This window comes from Artibeus jamaicensis, unplaced genomic scaffold (assembly GCF_021234435.1).
Source record: "Artibeus jamaicensis isolate MK-2021 breed Jamaican fruit bat unplaced genomic scaffold, CSHL_Jam_final contig_851, whole genome shotgun sequence".
NCBI classification, from domain to species: domain Eukaryota; kingdom Metazoa; phylum Chordata; class Mammalia; order Chiroptera; family Phyllostomidae; genus Artibeus; species Artibeus jamaicensis.
In genome coordinates, this window is record NW_026521986.1 from 19,085,219 (window position 1) to 19,111,681 (window position 26,463).

At 40.2% G+C, this 26,463-nt stretch overlaps 1 protein-coding gene across 1 annotated transcript in view; it reads right to left on the bottom strand.

The window, feature by feature from the left end:
- SEL1L (SEL1L adaptor subunit of ERAD E3 ubiquitin ligase) overlaps positions 1-26,182 on the bottom strand; it is a 53,529-nt gene extending 27,347 nt beyond the window's left edge. The window contains exons 1-8 of the mRNA XM_037154793.2: positions 25,995-26,182; positions 20,646-20,683; positions 19,632-19,863; positions 6,952-7,119; positions 5,193-5,298; positions 4,235-4,397; positions 1,559-1,612; positions 1,407-1,466 (exon numbers count right to left, since the gene is read on the bottom strand). Coding sequence (XP_037010688.2) covers positions 1,407-1,466; positions 1,559-1,612; positions 4,235-4,397; positions 5,193-5,298; positions 6,952-7,119; positions 19,632-19,863; positions 20,646-20,683; positions 25,995-26,064 — 891 coding nt within the window. The 5' untranslated portion in view covers positions 26,065-26,182. The remainder of the gene's footprint in view (positions 1-1,406; positions 1,467-1,558; positions 1,613-4,234; positions 4,398-5,192; positions 5,299-6,951; positions 7,120-19,631; positions 19,864-20,645; positions 20,684-25,994) is intronic.
- Positions 26,183-26,463: the final 281 nt, after the last annotated feature.

The window sequence follows — 26,463 nt, forward strand, 5'->3', positions numbered from 1 at the left end:
GGGATTCAAGACACTACTAGAAGCAAAACAGCAATAAATGACTTAAGAATAAGGGGAAAACTACCTAATTATACAGAGCAAAGAACAGAAAGCAGAGCCCTCTGGAGCCATTTAACAGACTGAGAAATAAACTGAGAAACACCAACGATCCTTAGGGCATTCCTGTGTAATATTGAATGTCCCCATCAGTTTATCCTTCGGAACAGGACAAAGTCCAAGTTCCTTGGCATGACGTTCAGCTGTTTACGTGATCCCCGTCTCCCTGCCCTGCTAGTGCACTAGCTGGCACTGTACTCTCCAGCCACACTGAACGAAGTGCCTGTGTTTCCTTGCAAACGCGACCTTCCCTCTTGCTGCTGTCCTTCTGCACACTATATGGCTCCTGCTGCCTGGGAACCCTCCGCGTCTTCCACTCCCTCACCACAATTCCTCTCTCAAGGCCTGATTTAGTTGCTTCTTTCTCTGCAAGAACCTCCTGAAATCCTCCCTTCCAATGCCTGTGTGGGTTAAGTGACTTCCTAGGCAACTCCTTGACATTCACATGCTGTACAATAACCGTCTCCTTATCCCTCCCTTTCTTATTAAAAGCTTATTGTGGGCCAGCACTATATCTTACTCATCTTGGGATCCAAATGACATGTACTCAATAAATAATTTTGGAATAGATAAGCAAAATTAGTTAGGATCCACCCAACTGGCCAGAAAAGCAGATTTTCCTTTTTAAGTCTCGTAGCTCATCAATCACCAAGCCTGTAGACACTTTTCCAGCTTTTTGGACTGGTTTTTCTACTTTCAGTCTCAATTCTGCTCAATCTATCCTTAGTATTCCTGTAAGAATGAATTTACATATTCATCTGAAACACAATAACATGGGTTAGAGGCCATGTGACTCAGTCAAAGTCAGTTTATGAAGTACAGGCAGATTACACACCCCAGCAGTGAAGAATTCAGTGGAGATTCTGTATGTTACTAGTAAGCCATTTAAGTGATCAGTGTTATCAGAAAACACATAAAAGATAGTCTGTAATAAATTTTATTGGACTACTGGTTCCTTATATAGCAAGTTCTTCATCAATTTCAATGTAAAATCTATGACAACCAATCTAAAAAATGACTCTGACCATCACAATTTACAAATAATATAAAGAGACATTTATCAGATAGTTACTTTAAGAGCAATCAGCCAAACTGGTCACTTTCATGAAAAAATTGTGAACTCTACCAATTTTCATCCACATGTAGATATGATTATTATATTTGTTAATAAGAAGTATGTTCAACTGAGTATTTGGTCTTAGTGAATATAAGTAAATCTCAATCATGAAAGTCAGAAAAGTCGTGCTAGTCATTAATCAAAATTCTTCCACTACTCAATGTTACTATCCTTCCAGTTAAGTCTTACTTACCAAAATCATGTGGGCTATTAGGTTGCCCCCAAGAGCTCCAAAAGTGTAATATACAAGGGCCTGTGAATGAACAAAAGATGCTTAACTGAACATGAGCACGTATATTTACTCAATTCAAGTTGTCACATGTAATAAAGTTTTACTAGTATTACCTTTGCCTGACTTGAGTTAACACCAAGCCCAGAGGCATAGAGAAAGCCAAGAGCCTGAAATAAAATAAGAGTAAGAATTCTCCTTTAGTTGAAGTTTATCCAAGACAGACATAGTTTTAAAAACTATAAAAAAATAAAAGAACCTTCACGTGTAAAACAATTTGAATTATTCAAGTATGTACAACTTGGAATTAAAGAGCCTCAGAAATGCACTCAAGGTACTACAAATTACACAATAAAGTATAATGTTAAACAAGTCAAAGTATTCAGTTTGAAGATTAAAGATAATTTAATTATTAACGAGAAAAACAAAGCAGAACACAAATATGGCTTTTACTTGCTCTTGACGAACAGCTGTTATGAGAACAGAACGACTCTTGTATCAGTACATCAATGCAAAGGGACATATACAATGAAAATGGTAAGAGATTGCCAAAACACATTATCCCGGGAGTACAAAGAGGCAGCAAGGGGTGAAGGTGAAGCAGTCAAGGAAGAAAGGTCACTTCACAAAGTTAGAGCATGCAATTTTCTTTAAAAACTCAACCAATCAAACGTATACAGCGTTTTACCCCCTGCCTTCCAAGGATCCTCCTTGATAACATCAAAGTACAAGCTAAAGTTACAAAGGCAGGTGCTATTCTCATCAAAATCCATAAGCTCTCCTGCATTTCCCAGCATCCCTTGTAATTAGGTAGAGCCATGTGCCTGGGGCTGGCTGGAAAAGATGTAGGCTGTTTGTAGACCTGGCTTTGAAAAACATCCCAGGGACACCTCCAGCCCTCTCTCCTTCATGGCTTAGAAGCCCCATGTTCCAGATGGTGTAGTGACATGACAGAAGCAGCTCTTGACCCTGGGTCACCGTTTGGAAGAGAGGGATGCAGGCAGGAGAGCTGCACAGAACCCGGCAAAAGAACAGATAACTTGTGTGATTCAGACACTGTGGTCTGGGAGCTCTGTTTCATTAGCTACAATTAATTACCATGGAGAGTGTTTTGCGATGAATAAAGCACTACGGCATTGCAAGGCTCTATTACTAGAGAAAAAAGATGCCTTTAAAAAACAAGTATTAAACTATTCTTCTGGCACGATGTTCCTGAAAATAAACATATATGTGAATGTTACATAAACTGATTTATTCAAAGAGAAAAATGCTTTGAAAAGAAAGGGAGCCATTAAGATATAAGCTGTCTATAAACTAAAACCAAGAACACTTAAGAGTTGTGGTCTAGTCAGATATTCAGTCCTATAGGAAACAAAGGTTACAATTCCTGTAAATGTTGAAATAGTCTGAGAACAGACTTCTAACTATCACTAGAAATTTTATCTTTAAGCAAATTCAAGACCTTAAATAAACCTGAATGATTAAAGGCACTTTATTTATTTTTAATTAAAAAATTTCAAAACTATTTATTTTTAAAGAGAGGGGAAGGGAGGGAGAAAGAAAGGGGGAAACATTGATGTGAGCGAGAAAACACTGATCGGCTGCCTCTCATATGTGCCCTGGCTGGGGACTGAACCCACAGCCCAGGCGTGTGCCCTGACCAGGAATCAAATTGGCAACCCTTCACTGTGTGGGATAACGTCCAACCCGCTGAGCTATACCAGTCAGGGTGGAAGGCATTTTAAATAAATGTTGCCCCCTAAATCCAGGGGCCAACCTTACCACTACTAACGGGGAATCAAAGAGACATTATATATCAAATGGTGTGATGGAATGTGGAATACAGAAAATCCCTATAAAGCAGTCTAGCCAAAAATATTTTATTTGAGTTCATTAGCCTCTGGCTGTGACACCAGTTTATAGGAAATACAGATGACAGAAAGGCAAACTAAAGGACATGAAGTAGTAAGCAGATAATCTGAGCTAGGACATTCTGTAGAAAAATTGGGCCATCTCTAATGCAGAAGAAAAAAAAAGGAGGTGGGTATGCTAGAGGTAACAACCAAATATAAGGTATAGTCCTGAACTGGGTACTGGTTTGGACTCAACAGGTATGAAGGAAGGTTTTGCTCAATACCATCTGAATATGGTATGGGTATTACATGCTGTAAAAAACTACTGAAATGGAAAGGTGAGGGCTGATGCCTGAAAAGAGCATGTTATGGCACAGCAGACAGTGACCTTTTACTTTAATAAAGAACTTGTATGTATCTAGACACAAAGAGAAAGGTCTAGAACAGTTTGCATGCACTAACATATCACCGATGCTCACATCTAGTTGGTACATATGTAATGTTCACTTTCTTAGCATTTTCAGTTTGTATTTCTACTTTCTTATAATGAACACATACTGCTTTTGTAGTATATTTTAAAAAAAAACACCAAGATTAATAAGAACTAGAGCATCTGTACTTTGGAAGGAAACGCAATGGTGAACAGTTGAAATAAAAAGCCAATTACCTTCATGTTTCATTTTCTAGAGATCTAACATGGAAAACTACAGACATAACTGTGGCAAGATGCATAGCAAAATGCCTTAAGTGGACACAAATGTTTTCAGACAAAGGAAGATCACCTAAGAAGACTGGTAAAATAATCTGCCACAAAATTAATATTTACAGATATTGTACCTGCCATTATTTGTCAAAAGAAGTCAGGGCATAAAGAACAAACTGTTGTTGAAATAAACAAGTGCTGTGTGCAAAGAGATTCTGCAATGACAGTCCACTCACAGTCTGTCCCTTGGGAGAGCCTTCCTCAGTCAACCTCTCAAACATCTCTTTCGCCGCCTGGACGTTCTGGGTGAGGTAGTCACCAAATAAAAGAGCATATGACACTCTCTCCAGGGCCTTGGTATGGTTCATGCTTGCTGCCTTCTGAAGATACCGATATGCTCTTTAAATGTAAACAATTAAAAAACACATTAGCAATATTTTGGAGCTTTTACTAATTTTTGCAAAGATCTATGGAAAGGCAACACAATTTCCTTAACTATAGTCATGTTACTTGTATACACAGAAAACATTCTGGCTACTCCGTTTTTACATAAGGTACAAGTTTTGTCTTCCTAATACGTTGGAAGAGTCTAATTACACTAGCAGTAATTCTCAAAACTTTTATTAAAAACTTTAGCTACATTTGCAACCAGAGAGATGTAATAATATGGTATCCAGTAAATAATCCAACGACAATCACTGCAATTTTCTTTTTAAATCTTTGCACAGACTATAACAAAAATCAGTTGAAATTAAAGGGACATGAAATATTAGAACACAGTCACTTGTTCTAAGTTTTTTTCCAAGTGGAAATTCATAAATTCTAGTCTTTGTCTGCAAGAAAATCACAAAGCAAAAAACAAAAAAAATGAAACAGCAGACAATTCCTTGTGTTTATATCATTTTCACTTCTGAATAGCGTATGTATTCTTGGTTCTTAGAAACTACAACTTGAGTCAGTTCTTTCTATTTTGCTCATTGTATACTCTTAATGATCAGTATTTTTAACCTTTTTATTGCAGCAAGCTAAAATCTGATCAAAACAATGCCACTGAGGCCCATATATGATATTCAATTTCTTGTAATGCAACTTAAGAAATTCTGTGTTTGGCAAACCACCTTAAAAAAGGACTCAGCTATTTATCTCAGTAATGGCCTATCTTAGGGGAGGCGTGGCGTTGACAGTGCTACCTACTCTCTTTTCTGGCTTTTCTTATTGCTTCCATTGAGGATTTTCATCCCAGTCTGGTACATCATTTCTGCTTCTTGCATTTGCCGTCTTTTTGTAGCCTCTTCTTCAGCTAGAAACAAAATGCCAGATGCACTTAAATGGACTTTAATCGATTCTACACCAATTATTTATCAAACATTGGCATGTATTCTGCCTTCTGGGTAGTCATACAAACACAATTAATGATCTTTTACTCTTGACGAATCTGACCCCAAAGACACACAATTAAAGTGTTTACCTGACAGAAGACTTTAGTAATTCTAAAACTTTTACTATAATTCAACTAAAATTTCAGTAGTAGCTTATGATTAAATGCCAAAGTCAGTGAAAATCAGGACAGAAGGATATTAAAAAACAGTAGTCAGAAAAATACCATTTTAGTCAAAGGGCACTATAGCCTCACCTGAAATTCTGTATATCTTTATAATGAGAAAGTATTTGGTTAATTCTATAATAAAAAATTTGTTACAATTTGATTTCTATTAAATATAAATTTTTTTAAATAATTAATTTTATTTAGTTATTTTTCAAGTACAGTTTTTTGTCTATTTTTCCCATCCCAGCCTCCCCCGCCCCTTGCTCCCCACCTCCCTCCCATTTCCACCCCCCTTAGTTCTTAGTTCTCGTCCCTGTGTCCTTCCTATTTGTTCCTCCAAATCCCTCCCCCTTTTTCCCCTTAACTTCCCTTCCTTCTCCCCTCTGGTCACTATCCCCTTGTTCTCTATTTCAGTGTCTTTGTTTTTTTTTTTTCCTGCTTGCTTGTTTGTTTTGTTGTTTAGCTTCCTGTTAAAGGTGAGATCATATGGTATTTGTCTTTCAGCACCTGGCCTATTAAATATAAATATTGATTAATGTTCAAATTCTCTATTTTCTCCTATGCATTGACACAACACTGAAAAATCACAGAATTGTTATAGATTTCCCAAAACTATTTGGCTACTGTAATACAGTATTGTGTCAGAAATCCAGAATTCATTAAGACACATCTGAATATTTCATTAGGATCAATATTCACAGAAACAGAAGTGAGTTCTTGTAGATAAAAAAATCTGAATGCATTACTGCATTAGGTACTGAAATACCTAATCGTACTAGCCTACAGCCGAGGATGGGCTCCATTTGGTATTACCTTCTCAGAAAGCTTAATTATGTATCTGAGCCATTATTTTGAAAATGTTATTTGGAATCAAAAGAGAGTCAAGATTTTCTGTTTTTTATTAGTTACAAAGCTTTTCCTGAAAAAAAAAATCTTTAAAGGTCAGTCCCTTTATATCAACACTAACAGGCAGGAAGGTTAAACACACATAATTTGTCAAGTGTTACCTGAGCACAGCACATCTTATTCAAAGTGTTTTTCAAAAGCTATTTTTCTTCTAACCACTATTAACCTTGTCCATAGTGTTGTTTCCTTTACTGTCAAAAAAATGTTTTACATTCATTAATTTAGCAGGCTGCCTAAGGGTTTGCAGGACAACTTGTGCATGCCAGCGCAAAACCATCTCTAAATAAGACACAGTGTGACAAGCTGCCCGAGCAACAGGCTGGAATTCAGTAGGTACACCGCAAGCTTCCTGTGCCAAAGCCCATTTTTAAGGCTATAACCACGTTATCAACACTGACCAATTCTGACAAGGATGGAAAAAAGATGGCCACAGAAAGGCCTTAAAGACGTTGTCCGAGACATCAAGCAACGTGGACATGCCTCCTACAGATCAATACTCACTTTCACAAAAGCCCCACTTTTCATCTGCCTTGTAGTCATAGGTCGTAGCACACCACAGTCTGCCGTCTTCCCTCCCGTCCGATGTACACTCATCATATTCCTTATCCAGGAAGAGGAAAGGGAAGTGGCAGGGCTCCCCATGTGCTGTGCCTTCGATGGCAGTCAAAGCTGGGAAGACCAGAAAAAAAAATGTAAACATGAACAGCACCTGCGGTATCCATGGATTTAACACTGCCAATTTCACCTACTAGAATTTAAAGACTAGGAAACATAAAAAGGCCAGCACCAGTTCTGCTTAGGGATGACTTGAAGACGAGTCAACTTAGCACGGCTAAGTGATTAGCCAGTTCTATATCTAGCTTAGAATTTCTGATAGTATTGAGATCTAATAACCTTAGAATGCTGTCTACTGTACAACTAATTGGTGAGCAAAAAATAAGGCAAATGCAATGAAATCAATTCCAAAGATCAGCACAACTCTCCTATTTTTTAAGTTACTTTATTGTTGTTCAATTACAGTTGTCTGCATTTTCCTCTCACCACGCCCCGGACCTACTTTCTCTCTGCATGCTGTAAGTCAATCGTCAGTAATACACACAGGGGAGACCCGCCCCCCCGCCGGCAATGTTAATCCCTCCCATAGTCCTCTGTGACCCCGAAGCATTTTACTAGAGCACTATCACACGTACTGAGGTTTTCTTTACCATATCCTAGCTCCCACTAGACTTTGAGCTTATTTTGGGTGGAGACCATACCTCCAATTGGTTCTACAAGTTCTTTTTGAGTATATCCTAGGTGCTGGGAATGAGGTGGAACAGATTTCTGTTGTACAGAACTTACGACCTTGCAATCACACATTAAACAAAAGTGTGAGTGATGCTATGAAACAGGAAGTTTCTCCTATCAGGAACTGAAGTTTACACTGAACCTCACAGATGTGTAGGAGCAGGGAGTGGCTGAAAGACGGTGGTTGAGGAGCAGCAGTGCAGACAGAGGAAACAGGTGTGTTAATAATTAAAAGAACGAGGACTTCTGCCAAGATGGAGGCGAAGGTGAAAATACTTTGCTTCCTCGCACAACAAAATCTAAAAACAACAAAGTTTTAACAACAATAAACACAACCAAACCACAGAAAAATCAAACAATATAAAGTCCAAAACCAATGAAACACTCAGCTAAACCAGTGAGAGGGGGGAAGCCAGCAGCAGAGCGGGTCGCAAAAAAGATCCCCCTGACCCGGGCTGCACGCAGGCAGCCAAGGGCGCGGATACCAGGTGCGGGGTAGCTATGGGCGGACCCAGAGAAGGTACAGTGTGGCTGGCTGTCTGCAGTCACGCATTTGTGTGCAGATAAACCAGTGAAGAGACGTGCATTGAGACAGACCGTGCAGGCCCCGGCCCAGGGCGGCGAGCTCGCACATTTGTGTTCAGATAAACAGGCGGGGTGAGCCGTGACGTGGACCGGGCGAGCGGAGAGGACCGCCATTGTCCCTCTCTGACCCGCCCCCACATACAGCATCACAAACCAGCGACCTGGGTGGCCCCGCCCTGGTGAACAACTAAGGCTCCGCTCCTCATACGTAACAGGCATGAACAGATCAAAACATGGCTCAAGAACAACTCAGAGCCCCAGAGACCATAAATCTAAGCAATGAAGAAATAGCCAAACTTTCAGATGCACAGTTCAAAACACTGGTGATCAGGATGCTCACAGAACTGGTTGATTTTAGTCACAAATTAGAGGAACACATGAAGGCTAAACTAATTGAAATGAAGGGAAATGCACAGGAAACCAATAGTAATGGAAAGGAAACTGGGACTCAAATCAAGGCAGCAGACCAGAAGGAAGGAAAAATGACCAAACAGAAAAATATAAAGAAACAAGAATTCAAAAAAAATGAGGAGAGGCTTAGGAACCTTCTGGACATCTTTAAACACTCCAACATCTGAATTATAAGAGTACCAGAAGGGGAAGAGGAACAGCAACAAGTGGAAAACTTATTTGAACAAATAATAAAGGAGAACTTCCCAATTCTGGTAAAGGAAATAGACTTCCAGGAAATCCAGGAAGCTCAGAGAATCCCAAAGAAGTTGGACCCAAGAAGGAACACACCAAGGCACATCATCATTACATTAGCCAAGATTAAAATGAAGGAGAGAATCCTAGAAGCAGCAAGAGATAAGGGGACAGTCACCTACAAAGGAGTCCCCATCAGACTGTCAGCAGATTTCTCAAAAGAGACCTTATAGGCAAGAAGGGGCTAGAAAGAGGTATTCCAAGTCATGAAATCCAAAGACCTACAACCAAGATTGCTCTATCCAGCAAAACTTTCATTTAGAATGGAAGGACAGATAAAGTGCTTCTCAGATAAGGTCAAATTCAAGGAGTTCATCATCACCAAGCCCTTGTTATATGAAATGTTAAAGGGACTTACCTAAGAAAAAGAAGATAAAAAAACATGAACAGTGAAAGGTCAGCAAACTCACAGTTATTAACAACCACACCTAAAACAAAAGCAAATTAAGAGGACAGCTACACCAGGAGTGAAGCATAGAAATGAAGATCTCATGGAGGGTTAGCAACAGGGGAGTGGGAGAAGGAGAAGGGGGGAGAAGGTACAGAAAATAAGTAGCATAGACAGCAGATAGAAAATAGATAGGGGGAGGGCAAGAATAGTAGGGGAAATATAGAATCTAAAGAACTTGAGACACGTGTTCATGAACTAAAGGGGGGAATGGTGGGGGAGGGGAGTGCAGGGTGGAGGGGAATGAAGGGGGGAAATAGAACAAATGTAATGGCATAATCAATAAAATAAAAAAACATATTAAAAATAAAATAAAAAGAATCAAAAGAAAATAAGCATAGTACATTATACAAAATCTTACAAGTCCAGGAGGTTGGAACATAGCAGTGTGAGTGCCAAAGTGGGTTAAGAGAAGAGGCTACAAAAGCATGAAGGAACCAGTCTACGGGGTCCTGACTAATCTTATTAAAGAGTTTGGACTTTAGCCCTGGCTGGTGTAGCTCAGTGGATTGAGCGTGGGCCTAAGAACCAAAGAGTTGCTGGTTCAATTCCCAGGCAGGGCACATGCCTGGGTTGTAGGCCCCAGTAGGGGGTCCATGAGAGGCAACCACACATTGATGTTTCTCTCCCTCCCTTTCCTTCTATCTAAAAATAAATAAGATCTTTAAAAAAAAGTTTGGACTTTATCCTGAGAACAGTGGAACTCATTTAAGAGTTTTAAGTTAGAATGACATGCTCACACTTCCATTTTATTAAGAGTGGTCAACAGAATGAAGGCTGGGTGCAAAGTAACCACGCTGAGGATTGTGACAGCAGTCTAATCAAAAGGTAATGCAGCCTGGAGAGATCATGGAATGAGAGTGGAAACACTGAACTGATGCTAAGGAAGTGGATGTGGTACTATTTACTGCCTGCCTGTATGTTCAGATGAGAGGAGAGAGGAGGCAATGATGGCTCCCAGGTACTAGGCTTCAGGGAGTGAGTGAAAGGTTGTCCTTACTAAGACAGAAGGTTCCCACCACCCTACCTGGTAGAAGTGATTCACTGTACCTAACACTGTTGGTAAAAACAACATAGTTTATGCGCAACATGTTTTCCTCCTGGGAGTCTGTAATTTCAGTACATGCTAGACAGAGAGTGATCACATGATTGCTCTCTATTAAAAACTCCAAGCACTGGGTCTCTAATGAGCATCCCTGGAAGATAACACTTCACAAATGTCGACACATGTGCTAAGGATTTAAGTGTGTCCTATGTAACTGTCCTTGGAAACTTGCACCTGGCTTTCTTTGGACTTCGCCCCATGTTGATTTTGCCTTGTATCCTTTCTCTATAAAAAAAAATCACAGCTGTGAGTTATGAGTATATACTGAGAACTCCCAGCAAATCATCAAACCTGGGGATGATCTTGGGACCCCTAACATCAGCTGGCATCAGACATGGCATTTGCTAGAATGACCTTGACTCACTGAAATACGGTATAAGCACTGTTTGAGAAAGGAAGGATATGATGAACCTCTGGTGCCCCAGGGGTTACTGTCACCCCCCATATGCTGTAGCTGAGCTGCCATCTGTCCTGAGAGGTAAAACTACCTGTGGAATGAAAACGACAGATTCAACTCCAGGAGAGTGGGCTCGCTGGATTCCCCCCTTTGCTTTGGGCCATGCTGGCTAAAGGGATGATGCTTTTGGGTGTTGTTCTCTCCTCCAGATGGGAGGACAAAGGACACCAAATTCCCAAAGGTGAATGGATCAAAATGTCAAAACTCTGAACTGCTCTTTCCTCCAAATAGGGTGAGGGGTAGTGGTGAGGGGAAGGGAGCCCAATCAGGTTCCAGGGCTGGAGCAAGATTTTAGATAAACCAGAAAGAGAGGGAGGAGGTAACCTGCCAGCAGTTTATTCTGGCCCAGCTGCTGCTGCAGTGGTCGCCCCCACTTCTCTTCCTCCTCTGCATCCCAGCCTGACCTTCCCTGGCAACTGGGAAATTAACACAGCAAATGCTGAAGTTACTGTGAGGAGCTTAAGTAACTTTGAAATGGGGGGGGGGGGGATATTTTTTTAGTGGCTCTCTATTTTGTGGCTATCACATCTGAGTGTATGGTAAAAACTGATACAAAACATTAAATGCTTGTAACTCAATGTATGCCAGAGAAATTATCCTGATCGGGGGAAGCTGCACAGAAGAGATGTGTCAGGAGGACACAACTTCCATTTTTTTGCTGCTGGTGGGCAAGCTGGAATTCGAACTGTCCAAATATTGGAAAAAGAACAAATTTCTGTATTTGATGAGTTTTGCTATTGAGAAGAAGCCTAGTTTGCCACCCCAAAATATGCCGCTTTGAGATTTGGTTATTTTAAAGAAACCAAGGACTCAGGAAGAGCATTTTACCTCCCACCTCCAACCACTACCTGCCTAAAGAAATTCAGATGAAAAGCCCAGCTGCTCCAGGAGGGGGGATCACCTTAGCATAACATGAACTCTCACAGGAACTTGGCGTGGCAGACAGGGAGGAACCTGGCAAAGGCTGGTGCACTCCCCTTTGTGTCCCATTGTTTCTGGGTGGCCCTGCAAGAAATTTGTTCACCAAATATTTGCTCCTTCCCACCTACCCGTGACTTGCCCATCTTCCCTTTGAAGTCCAAACTACTACCCCAGCCCTGCCTCTCCTTAGCTGAAAATGTAAGTCTTCTTACTTAGCTGAAAAGGCAAGCAAGTCTCAACTGTCCCATTTGTCCATTGGTGTCACGTTCATATGGAGCCCCAGTGTGTACACACATAGTAAAGCTGGTTATTTTCTCCTGTTACCTATCTCGTGTCAATTTGATTATTAGATCACCCAGAAGAACAATGAAGAGGGAATATTTCCAGTCCTCTACACTATGGATGACACAGACTTGCTTGCTGGAGTCTCTGGCAAGAGGGAGGCATTAAAAAAGAGGGGTGATCCACAGACAGTTCTAAAAGGTAAATTTCAGATTGCTAATGAGTGCCCGTCCAAGCAGAGGTCTGGCCCTCAGAGACTGATGTGCGTGTTTGTGAGTGGGTCAATTTGGACTAAATAAGATGAAAGGGGTAGAGAAAAGCCTTGCCTGCCACTTGGACTTTCTGGCCCTGCAGCACCTAGCCTTTGCTGCTGCTATAGAAAAGCCTCTGGCTTCTTAAAAACCCTGAACTTACACCCCGTAACTGCCTGGGCTTGACTCTAAACTGCACGCTGATACTGTCTGGTCTAGGCTTCCAGTCTCGCCTGAGCTGTACTGAACTGAAAACAGACACTGCGGCCTGTGTACATTATTAGGTCGCCTCTCTGTGGGGCCCTGCATGGTGAGGAAATCATGAATGCCTGCCTAACTGTCTGAGTCACATACAAGTCCCACAGGCAAGGGCTTGCTCTTTGATGGACCATATGAAATCAAGCTGCTAACTAGCAATATGTTCTCAGAGACTGACTTAACTTGTGACCACGGCCCGAAGCTGCAATTTCGGAGAGGGACTGTGACCCTGCACTCGCTGCTGAGGTCCTGAAGACTCCCCACACCCTCTGGGACATGTATCACCGAGGCTGAATCTTTGTCTGGCTCTCCGGACTTGTTGCTGTTGCAACAAGGGACTGATTACCTGACCTTGCTCTCCTCACCTTTCTTCCAGTGCATACACCTACCTCAGTGCAATTTGATTATTCAATGCAGCTCTCCGCAGAAAGGGGCTGGCCTTTTCTAGGCTGCTCACATGGTTAGAGGAAAGTTATGTTAGCCCGTTTTGAAATTTTTTGAAAATTCAGACTGTCCTGAACAATTCCTGAACATGCTATCTTTCTAGTTCAGTTCTGTATGTGTTTTTTCTGAGGATGTTTTGCCCCCATTGTATACAACCCTCCAGATAAAAGGTCTGGATGTGTGCAAGGGTGACTGAAACAAAAAATTAGGATACTGAACGGAAACATCGGTTTTTTACCAACCAAGGAAAATAAACCCAATCCCCTGCACCTGGAGGGGACATGGAAGGGGAGACAATATCCTGGTCATCATTTTCAAAACCTTTTCTGGGAACACCTCCCTTTTCCTAAAGGAAAGCTCTCTGCACCCCTCTCCAAGCTGTTGAGACTTCTGACTGCAGAAGGCTGGGCCTCTGATCAGAGTGGACAGGGCTGGACAACAGCGGGGTGGCAGGAGGTGGCCCAGCCCTGGCACTTCCCAAGCAGAAAACCTCCCGGTGCTGTCCACACACAGGAGGTGCATGGAATGGTCTCATGGACAACTCTGCAAAACCAAGCACTGAACTAAACTGTGTAGACTGGAAACCCTAGGATGAGACGCCATGGTGGGAGGCCATGTCACACTGCCCGATGTGTGTTCTGCTGGGGATGCCCCAGTGGTTGCAAATTCTTGGTTGCCAGTGTTGCCGCATGTGCTCCCCGGGGGCCGTCCTTCTACATGTGTCCTCTGACCACCACCAGGACACTGCCTCGGCCCTGGAAGGCTTACCAGTCAGCTTTAACTTACTGGCCGGAGTTGTGCTGGGCCTGAACTGATGCTTAGGGTCAGGTAAAAAAGGTTAATACAGACACTTTAAGAAGCCAGCCACCTTTGTGATTAATGGGATTTATTAACTGGCTAAATCCAGGACCTGTGAAGGGCATAAGTGAAATGAATGCTATAGGTTGGTCTGGTTCTACCGTCTGGGTCTTACTGCTAGTAACTGTGCTGTAAAGACAGTGTGGTCAATGACCATGGTGGCGGACTGCGCGGAGCAGAGTTGGCACAGCAGGCCTAAACTTCCATCCCTGGAAAGGCCTGCTTACAAGGTTGGCTCTCAGCTGGTATCTGGGAACTTAGATTTCTGAAGGGTTCCTGCTACCCCAAATGTTACCAGTGGCTCTCCCCAACTATACAAAGGAATATGGTTTATGCTGAGCACCTGCTTTCTTTCAGAAGTCTGGCAACTGGTATGTGATCACTGTATCTTTGAAAAGATCAGTTAAGTTTGTTAGTGAGTATGCTCTGGTTCCCGTGAGTCCAATCTGTCAATACGAACCTTTGTGTCCTCTTACCTGTAATATTTAATCTGAACTGTTAATCAGTAGGAGTGATAATACATGTCTTAACCCTACCCACCAAAAATGCCCTGTAGTAATGACACCTCAGGTGCATGCACCCCTGGTGCCCGGGCTGTAGTATCTACATACAATTTCACACTAAGAGCAATCTGGGTTCCTTGGAGAAATGGTTGAGATTCATGTCTGGGTCAGAAAATGTATAAGATGAATTTGGGATATCTTGTCCTGCCTGAAAAGAAAGAGGTTTAATAGTCATTTATGATTAGTCAAAAGAACAAAGGAATGAACTTAAAGGGACTCTCAATGGCCCCAAATGGGATAATGTAAGCAATAAATGGAAATGTTTCCAACAGAATGAAGTGTAAGTATATAAAACCTATAAATTTGTAATAATGCTCAAAAGCAAAGAAAAGAAAAGCAACAAACAAAAACACACTCACTGGTCTCCTTTGGGGGTTGCTAGGAAACCAAATTATTATTTGAAATATTTCAAGGGAAAGAATCAAGCATTTATCCTGCTTCCTTGTATTGACTGTATTTTAGAGTAACTAAATAGTTGATGAGGGAAGTTCTGGATAAAATAATCCCAGATAATAAACGCAGGAGAAGTGATAAATTGGAAAGTCATCACTGCATCTCCTAATGAAGTAATGGGTTTGGACAACAAAACACTCGCCAAAACCTCTAGATGAAAAGGTGTAACAGGGTGCAGCCAGGCCACCCCCAACGAGGGGATTTGAAACGGGGTCCAGAACTCGGGGTGTCCAGGAAATATAAAAATACAGGATGTCCTCACCCCCACAAGCCTGGACTGAGGGATGGCGCACACTGAGCGGGGCCATTGAGTTACTCTGCATACCAGTAACAGCCCAATAGCTTCATACTGGATATGAAGAAACAGTTATTTTGCATATCAACAAGTCTAACTAGGGAGATGGTTGTGATTCCCGGACTAACTACTTGGCAGGCAGAGTGCTGGCAGGTATAGCAAATTGTAGGAGGAGTCAGAAGTGGGTTGCAGAGGAAGATTCATGCCAGAATTTAGCCATGCTGTTTTTCTTAATCTCGTGTTTTTGGGACCAGAGAGGGGGCTCCCTTGACCACCTGGCTTAAGAAGTGGGAAAATAAGATGAAGCAGTTTCGAAGGATACAGAGGATTCCCCAACTAGTCACGAGGGCGTGGTGTTGCATTAAGAACTGGAGATGGATGGCAACACAGCTGATGGTGCTGGGGACGGCGGGAAAACTGCCCAGCTGAGCAGGGATTTCTGGGAGAAACCTGGAGTCCAGCCAAGTCATGGACTTCCATTTCTTTTTCCTGAGATAGGGTCCCCTTGGCTGGCCTGGTTGGGCAGAGGGGAAGGCAGAAATGTGTGTGTTTGTGGGTGTTTCAAGGGACTTTGGGATTGTGACGGTGACATTCTACAATTACTCTAAATGTACATAACTTTTGAATAAATAGTTCCTTTCCTTTTAAACAAACTCGGGCACTGAGAACTATTAATTCCTAAGGGCAGCAGGCAAAAGAACCATAGTACAAAAGGACCCCAGAGGACGGGGCTTGCTTTGGTAACAGTATCTTGGCCCCCCGAAGGGTTGATTCTGTAACATAGTCAGTGAGGAACTTTTGAATGGCTGGATCAGGCTGATACCACCCAACCTCACTGATTAATCTCCAGATGTGGGGCAATCAGACACTATACGCCTCCCAATGTAATGCAATAGGAAGTATAAACCACTCTCTATGAAACAGTGTTAATTAAAAAGAGAGAACTAAATTTATCCAGGCCTCTAGAGCTAACTTCTAGTTTACAGACTAGACAGAAGAGTGCAATGAGTTAAATGACATGGCAAGGACATGACCAGATCCAGAAAGTGGGAAGTGGTAGCACAAAAGTCACTGTTATTCAACAAATAAAATGATACAAGCAAGGGAGGGAGAAATGTTACAGATTAAAGGGAAACCTAAGGTCTAAGCATGTGTATTAATTCAGACAAACCATTTCTAGAAATACATTTGAAACTACTGGGAAAATGGAACATAATCTGGGTATTGGGAGATAAAGGAGTAACAGCTAGTTTTGTGGTGTTATAATACTACTGTGGGTCTGTTGAAAAATATTATTTTTAGATACGCACACATAGGTAAAATCGTATGTGGAGAGGGGAAAAGAGGAAACGTGTGGGGTGCTGAAGGTGAGATGAGAACAAGAGGGCGGAAGCTGGGTGATGGTGAGGAAAAGGGGGGTCATCACACCCCCACTTTGTACATTTGGAAATCTCCCTGATAAAAAATAAAAAGGAAGAGCCTCTAGGATACCTTCAAGTATACCAACATTTCCATCATGAGGGGTGCCAGGAGGAGAGAGCAAAAAATTGAAAACCTATGTAAAAAAATAATGATGGAAAATTTCCCTAACCTGGTGAAGGAAATGGACATACAAGTCCAGGAAGCTCCCAAGGTCCCACACAAGATGAACCCAAAGAGGCCCACACCAAGACCCATCATAATTAATATGCCAAAGGTTAAAGAGAGCATCTTAAAAGCAGCAAGAGAAATGCAGTTAGTTATGTACAAGGGAGCTCCTATAACACTGTCAACTGATTTCTCAACCGAGATGTTGCAGTCCAGAAGGAATAGGCATGAAATATTCAAAGTGATGTAAAGCAAGGAACTATAACAGACATCACGCAGCAGAGCTATCATTTAGAACCAAAGGATATACAAGCTTCCCACACCCTGGCTGGTGTGACTCAGTGGATTGAGCACAGGCCTGCCAACCTAAAGGTCACCAGTTTAATCCCCCTCAGGGCACATGCCTAAACTGCAGGCCAGGTGCCCATTTGGGGGTGTGCAAGAGGCAACCAATTGATGTTTCTCTTGCCCATCAATGTTTCTCTCCCTCTTTCTCCCTCTCTCTGAAAATAAATGTAAAAAAAAAGAAAAAAAACTTCCCAGACAAGAAAAAGCTAAAAGAGTTCATCACCACCAAACCTGTATTACATAAAATGTCTTGTTTAAAAAAAGAAAAAAAGATAAAGAATATGAGTAATAAGATGGCAATAAATATCTAGCAAGAACTAAATCTAAAAACCAAAATATATATCCCTGGCTGGTGTGGCTCAGTGGTTGAGCACCAGCCTGTGAATCAAAGGGCTGCCAGTTTGATTCCCAGTCAGGGCACTTGCCTGGGTTGTGGACCAGGTTCCCAGTAGGGGGCACATGAGAGGAAACCACACACTGATGTTTCTCTCTTTCTTTCTCCCTTCCTCTCCTCTTTAAAAAAAAAATAAAAATAAGAAACAAAATAAATGAACAAGGAGAACAGAAATCATAGATACAGAGAACATTTCGATGGTTGCCAGATGGAGGTAGGTTCGGGGTCGGGTGAAAAAGGTGAAGGATTAAGAAACATAAATCGGTAGTTAAAGAACAGTCATGGGGATGTAAAGTACAACACAGAGTATACAGTCAATAATATTCTAATAAGTATGTATGGTGTCAGATGGGTGTGAGATTTATCAGGGTGATTACTTAGAAAGTTATACAATGCCTAATTACTAGGTTATACACCTGAAACTAATATAATATTGTATATCAACTATAATTGAAAAATTAAAAAATATTTAAAGTAAAGTAAATAAATGAAAAGGAATGAATTAAACTATAGTACTTGGCCTAAATTAAAAAATTGTAATACATACGTGGCCTAGGTGCAGGAAAAAAAGGCAGTTTCAAAGGAAGTAAACAGAATTATTTTTTTGAAGAAAAACTGAGCAATATGTATTAAGCATCTTTTAAGATTTTACATTCGGTCCAGAAAATTCACTTTTAAGAATGAATTCTCAGGAAATTTTCATAGATGTGCACAAAGATACATCTAAAATGATCTTCCAGCCACAAAAAGTAACCAATTTCAAAGTTATAGTATATTTATATGTAAAATTTTTTGTAGCCATTAACCATGAAATTACAGAAAAATACTAAATGATATGGGAAAATGGTCAAGATAAACTGTTAGGTGTAAAATGCAGGCAATAAAATAGTATACACATTTTGACCCAATCTAGTCTTAAAATCATACATCTAGAAAAAGCCAGAAAGAGTAATTCTCCATGATGTTAACAGTTGTTATTTCTAGTTGATGGGTTAAGACGCTTTCCTGAAATTGGCTAACAATGGAGTTGGTGGGTGTAGCAGCGATCTTTGAACTGAACGACAGAAGAGTGTTAGGGCAGGGCAGAGCGGACACATTAATAATTAATATTTTAAATGACAGGTATTTAGCACACTCTACTGTGAGAAAGATCATGTTTTAAATTTAAAACCAGAGGGTGTCCAGAAGAGGATCAAAGTTTACATAAGTTAAGTGGAGAAGGATGGACAAATTACCTAAGACGACTGAAAAGGTCACTGCAGTAAAAATCCTAGTACAATTCTGAAAATAACCAAAACAGCCTGTTAGACCATTCTTCCTGAGTGTACCACTCTGACCGATCATTACACACTGGGGTCTAAAAAGAAATGTTAGATATTAATAAAATACAATGCAATTCTGACTATCGAATTTGGCTTATGTAAGTGGGTTAAATCTGTTAAGGGAATAATTCTGATATAATAAAATCTAGAAAATCCTGAAACCCACCATATTTTGCCATGTATAATGTGCACTTTTTGGCCCAAATTTTTGAAGGAGAAATAAGGAAGTACATTATACATGAGTAGTACTAATTTTATATCTATATAAATGGTTTTAATTCTTTTATTTATGCTTATTTGTTAATAGTGCAACTCTAGAAAGCAATAATGATATTTGTATGCAAAATAATACCCTGCAATACAAGAATTGGTTTTGTTTCTAAATATAAATAAATAAGTAAATACTTGAATTAAAAAATTAAAATGACGGATTTTTTCCCTTGAAAGTTTGGTTCAAAAACACGGGTGTGCATTATACATGGTAAATATGGTACATTCTATACATTATATATTGTTAATGATTAGAAAAGCCAGACTTCTGCATCTTTTTCACTAGCTTTAAAATTCCATTTGTCTCCTTTCTAAATCAGGCAAAAGCAAAGAACATGTCCACACTACCTGGTTTCTGTACTTTCATCGGTTCTTCATAATCCTTGTTTTCTGGACTCGAAGATTCTAGAAAGCTGATTTCTTCTGTGACACTTTCCCCGTCTTGGCTCTGGAGGCTGTCTTCCTCCTCTTGAATAGGTGATTCCAATTCTGATTCTTCTGAATCAAGAAATATCTGACCAGCTACAACTCTGCCTCCTGTGCTGTGGTCCTTTACTGACTCGTCTGATGACAAAGAAGTCTGAGAATAGAAATTATTTTTAGTGGTCAGTGGTACCAAAACTTGTTTCAATCTAGTTTGACCATTACTTTTATCATCCAATTATATCTCCTTCAGCTCCTTCAATGTGCCATACTCACTCATCTTTATGGGCTTTTGGATGTGTCTGTCACATTGTCCTCATCACCTGCCTAACACTGACTCTTTCTTGGAATTTCAGCTTAGATGACTTCCCCCAGGAAGCCCTTCCTAATTCCTGGAATCTGGGTGAGGGTCTTCCCCTACACGTTCCCCACACATCTTCTACTTCCCCTTGTGACAGCCTTGTGTTCTAACTTCCTGTTTCTTCTCTACAGCATATTCTCTCTAATCTAGAGATCAGGGGACCATAAATGACGGACCTCCGGGAATACATAATAATCAGCCTTATCCATTCAATCAACCGATTTAGATACATAATTCAATTGATTTTTAAAAATTGATATAAGCAAAAATAAATGACAGAGGTTCAGTCTTCAAAATAAAAAAAACCTAAAAACTAAAAAAATAGGAATAAAATCAATCTCTCATTAGGCAGTAAGAGACTGTAAACTTTTACACCTACATGGAACATTCAAGCTGAAATTAAACCTAACAACCAATACCCTTAATGGAAATATTTATTTTCTCCCTAGTAGGTCAGTAATTTTTTCCTTATCTTTTTTTTAAAAAAATCAAATTCTGTTGCTTAAAAGATACAGATTTCATATCCTTTGTTTTAAATTGGGCATCGAATATGAGTCAATGCGAATTTTACTACACACCTTGGAATCTAAGGATTCATCCTGGCCGCCTTCTTCATCTGCAAAGAAATTTTAAGACAATTTGGTCATCTCTATTTTTGGGAAATCACAGGCACTGTTAAAAGAAAGCATTTAATAAGAACAACAAATAATAATCAGACACTGAATAAATACATCTAGCATTATCTAAAACTGGTGGTACTCAGCAACTATTCAGAAAAGATTAAAGTGAAAAGATAAAAATGGGTTGGGGCAGTAACTTCTCCTGTTTCCAGGAAAGACATTAGCTCTACCTGTTATACAAGCAGGAGGACCAACAACCCCTTCACCAAAACCAGATACTTCAGATACCACCCAATTCTTCGGGATATAATTAGTCTACCACTGAGAATGAGTTACTAAATTTATAAAAATACATCTCTGATTTTGTGGTTCAGAATCCTACCTATTCTTCTGCTGAGAATCTGTTAATGCTGATTAGCACTTTATTGTTCACTAAGACCACTAAAGACAGACACTAAAAATTATTATTATAATTTGACAGCAGTTGCTGGAGTCCAGTCTCAGTCCAGCTGCTGGACTGAGATATTTAAGGTGTGCTATTTACTAAAGAGATAACCAGATACAGGTAAAAAGCAGCATCATACCACCATGCAGTCATTCACAAAAGATCTATTTATTTAGCTTATATTAAACAATGAATGAATCCAGACACTAATTACACCTTTCTTCCAAATGCGTATCTGCTCTCTTGGTTTTGTCCGATTATGTTAATTTTCCTTCTATTATTCTTTCTGTATTTTCCTGCTATTACTTCTATTCTGGTCCCTTGTTATTCTTTTTTGTGTTCTTATATAAACACACTCAACAACCCGACGTCCACATGCAAATGTTTGCTCTTTGTGTTCCTGGCCAATTAGAAACAGTCAGATGATCTCTAAGTTTCTTGCTAACTTTTAAAATAACCAATTTTTAGATAGGAGTGAGCTTCAGTTTTGCCTGTTCCATAAGTTATATGAGAGATTAACCAGTAGGCAAAATGTTACTAAGACCATGTGACTTTTACTAGAAAATTTGGTGTTAAAGATCAATGTCATTTACCTACTTCATATGGTCATATCCTCAATATTGTTTGTAACTCTCCACAGTACAACATGTTTTGGAGTTTGTATTATCACAATACTGAGCTAACTTTGAGAGTACAGGCAACTCAAAATTATGTGCAAAACACCCAGCACTATTTCACAGCATGTTTCTTTTGAATATTTGAAAAAACGTCTACTAGTGAGGTTTTGTCATATACAAAAGCACTGTCAATCGAAAGAAACTTAAATTGTCGCTACCTTCACATTCATTATTTTTAGATTACCTTCCAAATATGCTTTATTTCTGGTGGGAGGAGAAGAGGAGGGTATAGGATGTATTAATCCATAGTGCCCATACATTTAGGTAGTGATGTCAATTAATTAATAATCATCCTTCGGGCTAACTTCTTCACAAGTATCACCCAAAGCCCAAGTTCTAACATACGGTTCAAGTTTCATTCTCGAAAAATCTTTGGATAAAGGGGAAAATATTCATTTCTATTACATATTGAAGTTATATGTGTGGAAGTATTTAATTAGTCACAAACATTAACTAGTTAATCCATTGAGAACAGACATTAAATATGCAAATGTATATGGTATACTGGTATATCCCAATACTGAAACTTTAGATTATTTGAAACTCGTGGGTCACTAAATCATTAAATTTAGTGCCTTGTCGCAACAGGTCACATATGTAGCTAATCAATAAATAATATAGATGCCTACGAATAAACCTTAAGACATGTCCATTTGAGACACTACCAGCTGTTAGACATTAATGTGTTTTTGAACTCCCAGAGACATGGGAATTTCTGACATCAGGCTTATTTCATGTGAATTGCATCATGCTTCTCTCTCTCTCCTCTCTTCACAGACTAGGAATAGATAATAAGGTTACTGGTAGATAAGAAAATTCTTTCTCATTTTCTAAAGCAGGAGAAGCTACTCCAGATGGTAGTCTTAAAGCATAAGCTATTTTCTCTTTCAAAATGATATATCCATTCACATAACACATTTAAAGAAGTTGCTATAACCTAGAAACTTCTGCTCTACAGAAGTCAGTGAGGATTAAAGACATTGAAGTTATACATAAATAAGAAGAAAACAGTACTGCTTTCATCAGCACACATACATCAAGCAACAAGAATAATGCAAAAGGACTCAATGAGGAGTTACGGATTTCTCACTTTTCTCACTCCACAGCATGATACCCAAAATACAATGGTTTGCATTACTTTAGTAATTGTATATCTCCCTTTGAAAAAGATAAATTTTCATTTTAATTTTATCAAATAACAAAACTACAAATCACCAGGGATATTCTCTGAGGAAAAAGTAATTATTACAAATTCATTTTCCAACTCGTCATGTAAATTACACCGATACACCTTCAAACACAGAAAGTTTTAAGAGTTGCTGCAAAGAGACAGCCTGGCCTCTGCTTTGACACTGCCATCTGTGCAGATGCTAGGGTACTCCTGATTCTTAATTACTTCAACTCCGAGGCCTGAAGAGCTGGGTTCAAAACCTGGCTTCCCTGTATATTAATTTTATACATGTGGTTCAACATCGCAAACTTGCTCAACCTCTTTTTCCTCCATGGGTCAAAAGGAATAATACCATCTACCCTGTTGACTCGCAATGCTTGGGGCAACAAAAGAACAATGAAATTAAACATCCTCTGCAGGCTGAAATCTACTCTTTGAATATATGGTATTAACATAATTACTACTCGAAATACCTAGCAGTGGACCTAATTTAAAAGACTCTGCAACAGAGAGAAAAGTAAACCATGTGCCTGTTCCTGCCAAAAATAAAATATGTATATCTAAGTAAGAAATGTTACAGTATTTCTATTATCTTGAATGAAGGAGAAATCTTTTTAAAAATCTCCTTCTTTAAATTTATTTATTCACAGAGGAAGCATTTTCTTTTTTTATTTTAATTTATTTTTTATTGATTATGCTGTTACAGTTGTTCTATTCCCCCCTTATTCCCCTCCACCCTACCCCCCATCCCCACCATTACCCTCCTTTAGTTTATGACCATGTGTCTCAAGTTCTTTAGATTCTATAAAATATCACTTTTTACATGACTCTAAATCAAGATATTAGATAATAGCTACAAACAGTGATAGGATCAAAATTCTCTTTGTTGGCTGATCATCATATTCTCCTGCTAATAAATGCAGCTTGCTCTGGGTAACCATTCACATTCAAACTTTAAGTCGACGCAAAAGTATAATCAAACCCAGATTTTTTCAATAGGTGCAAATCTTTAAATCTAAACTAAAAATGAGGCTGACATCCCATATAAATAAGCACCTTAATGAATAAAAAATTTACTGAAAATCCACAGTTAATTTATAAAACTTCATCTCATCTGTTTTATAATGTTTGCATTTCACGTGAGCACAGTACTGCCTTTATTACCTGTAGGTCTACACACACGTATTATTATTTAGCTCTGGCCAAGTAAGGTTTTTGCCTCTACCAGAGAAATGTTTCGGCACAATTTCACTATGATGGAAATCACAGCAGACACTATGTGAACCTAGTCCTCTGCTTACATCAACACAACCCAAAGATTTCACACCTCAATATTAACAGTTTTCCATCATGACACACAAGAATCCCAACTGTTGATTAAATGACTTCAAGTATCATCTCCATGGACATGAAGCTCTCAGCATACAAAATGTAGTCAAAGGAAGACGCAGAAAAATGTTTGTGTGCTTTAACATTCTTTATATTCTGCAAACTGAATTCAGAGGGCTATATAGCATATTCTTTAACAAGTAGTTGTCACAGTTTAGTGTGAAGATTCACATGGGGAGCTTGTTAAACTACAGACACCTTAGCCTGTTCCAGACACAAAACTGCACTTTTAACAGGTCTCTAAGAGCAAGTCTGATGCAGGTGGTCCATGGTCCATCCAGTACCTTACCTTCTACACTCAACAGTTTCTTTTCATACTTTCTTGGATCAAATAACTGCTAGCAGTACTTCAAGAGCTATGTCAAGTATTAAAGATTTGGTGAGGAATGCAAACTATCATTGAAAGGGGAGGTGGGGGAGTCTGACCTCAGACCATGATGCTGGCTGTAAAGTAACCAGCATGTGCTTGTTGCTTTTGAAATGGTATCTTAAACCATATTATGGATAGAGTTTTAGGGTTAGACCTCTTATTTTAGAAGCCGAATGACGTTATGGCATTGACTTACAACTAGGACAGATAATTTGGGGATTCAAATAACCATTTGGGAAAATTTCTGTTAAAAAAAAAGTTGACATTTATACCATGCCTTATTCTAAAAAAATTTAAAGACTCAGAACAGCTGTCTTGTTAACAAAAAGTGATTAAAATTCAAAAGCTTTACTGTACCAATTGTTTTTTTTTACCAACACTTAGAAAAAACACTAAGTGCTTCTTTTACAAACAATCCCAAAATAGAAATTTTCAGATGTAGGCACGTTCAAGTATTCAAAAGAAATTATTTTTAGAACCACTGTATAAATCAGCTAATTGTACAATCAGTTCAAAAGTATGTGAATTTCTATATCTACAAAATGGTTAAAACTAGTGGTTATCCTTTCAAAATTAATAGGGTCCATGATTTTCTCACAAATCATAAAATTATTGCCAACGCACATGGGGCAACTCAGACACACAGTGACAAGGGTAAAAACCACTTTCCTAAGGAAGATTTCTTCAAAAGGGGGAGGGAGTAGACACAATCATATCAAAGGTTTTCATTATTAATTTGACGACGAGACTGAGGAACCACTCAGGTGCTAAGCAAACCACTGTCAACGTCCTGGTTTTCATGGACCAGACTCTGCCTAGTGACAGCCCCAGAAGTGTCAATTACCTAATTTTACAAATCCCCAATCCAGAGTTTCAGACCCAACGTAGCACATAATCTACATGAGAGCCGAGGAAGCTCCAGTAGGGCTCTTGTGTCACCTGCATCTAAGCCAGCTGCGGAATTCACTCCCGAAGAGTCGATTCCTCATTCGTGAGGAGTCGGGCAAAGTTTGTTGAGTGAGAAGAGGTGTGGGCACGGTGACCGCCCCTTCTTTTCCTCCCCTCTCTAGTTCCCTAAACACCCCCTCCAGCTCACGCCAACCGAAGCCCAAGGAATGACAGCCACTGAAGGCTGGTGCTACCTGTGACCAGACAAGACTTGAATCTTCAGCTTGAGCCCCCAAGGCCCTACCCCGGGTGGAGGCCGGAGGGGGCGGTGGCTCCCGACCTCCAGTACGAGGGGGCGGATACTGACCAGAGTTAGCCAAGGCCGTGCCCAGCAGCACCGCACAGAGCAGCAGCGTCAGCCCCACCTGGACCCGCATCCTGCTCTCGGCGCCGCTGCCGCCGCCTGGAGCTGTCGCTTTCGCCTCTGCCACCACCGACTCAGCCACCACCGCCTAACCGCTGTTCTTCCTGCTCTAGTCTCCTTCCTCCGCCCCTTCCCAGGCCTCCTTGCCCTAGAGTTTAGCCTATCCCCGTCTGCCGCTGTGGGCTCCTCGCCCAATCGTCGCGATATTCCCGCCCACCTAAGTGCCCCTCCCCCAAAGTCACAGGTTGGCCAATCATTACGCGAGGCTTCCACACTGGCTTTCCCGGTTGGACCACGGCGTCACCGACATGGCCCCTGTTAATTGGTAGTTTCTAAGTTCAACCATCCCGGAATCAGAGCGTTAATCCAAGGCTGGGAAGTCATCTAAGACTACAAGTCCCACAATGCACTC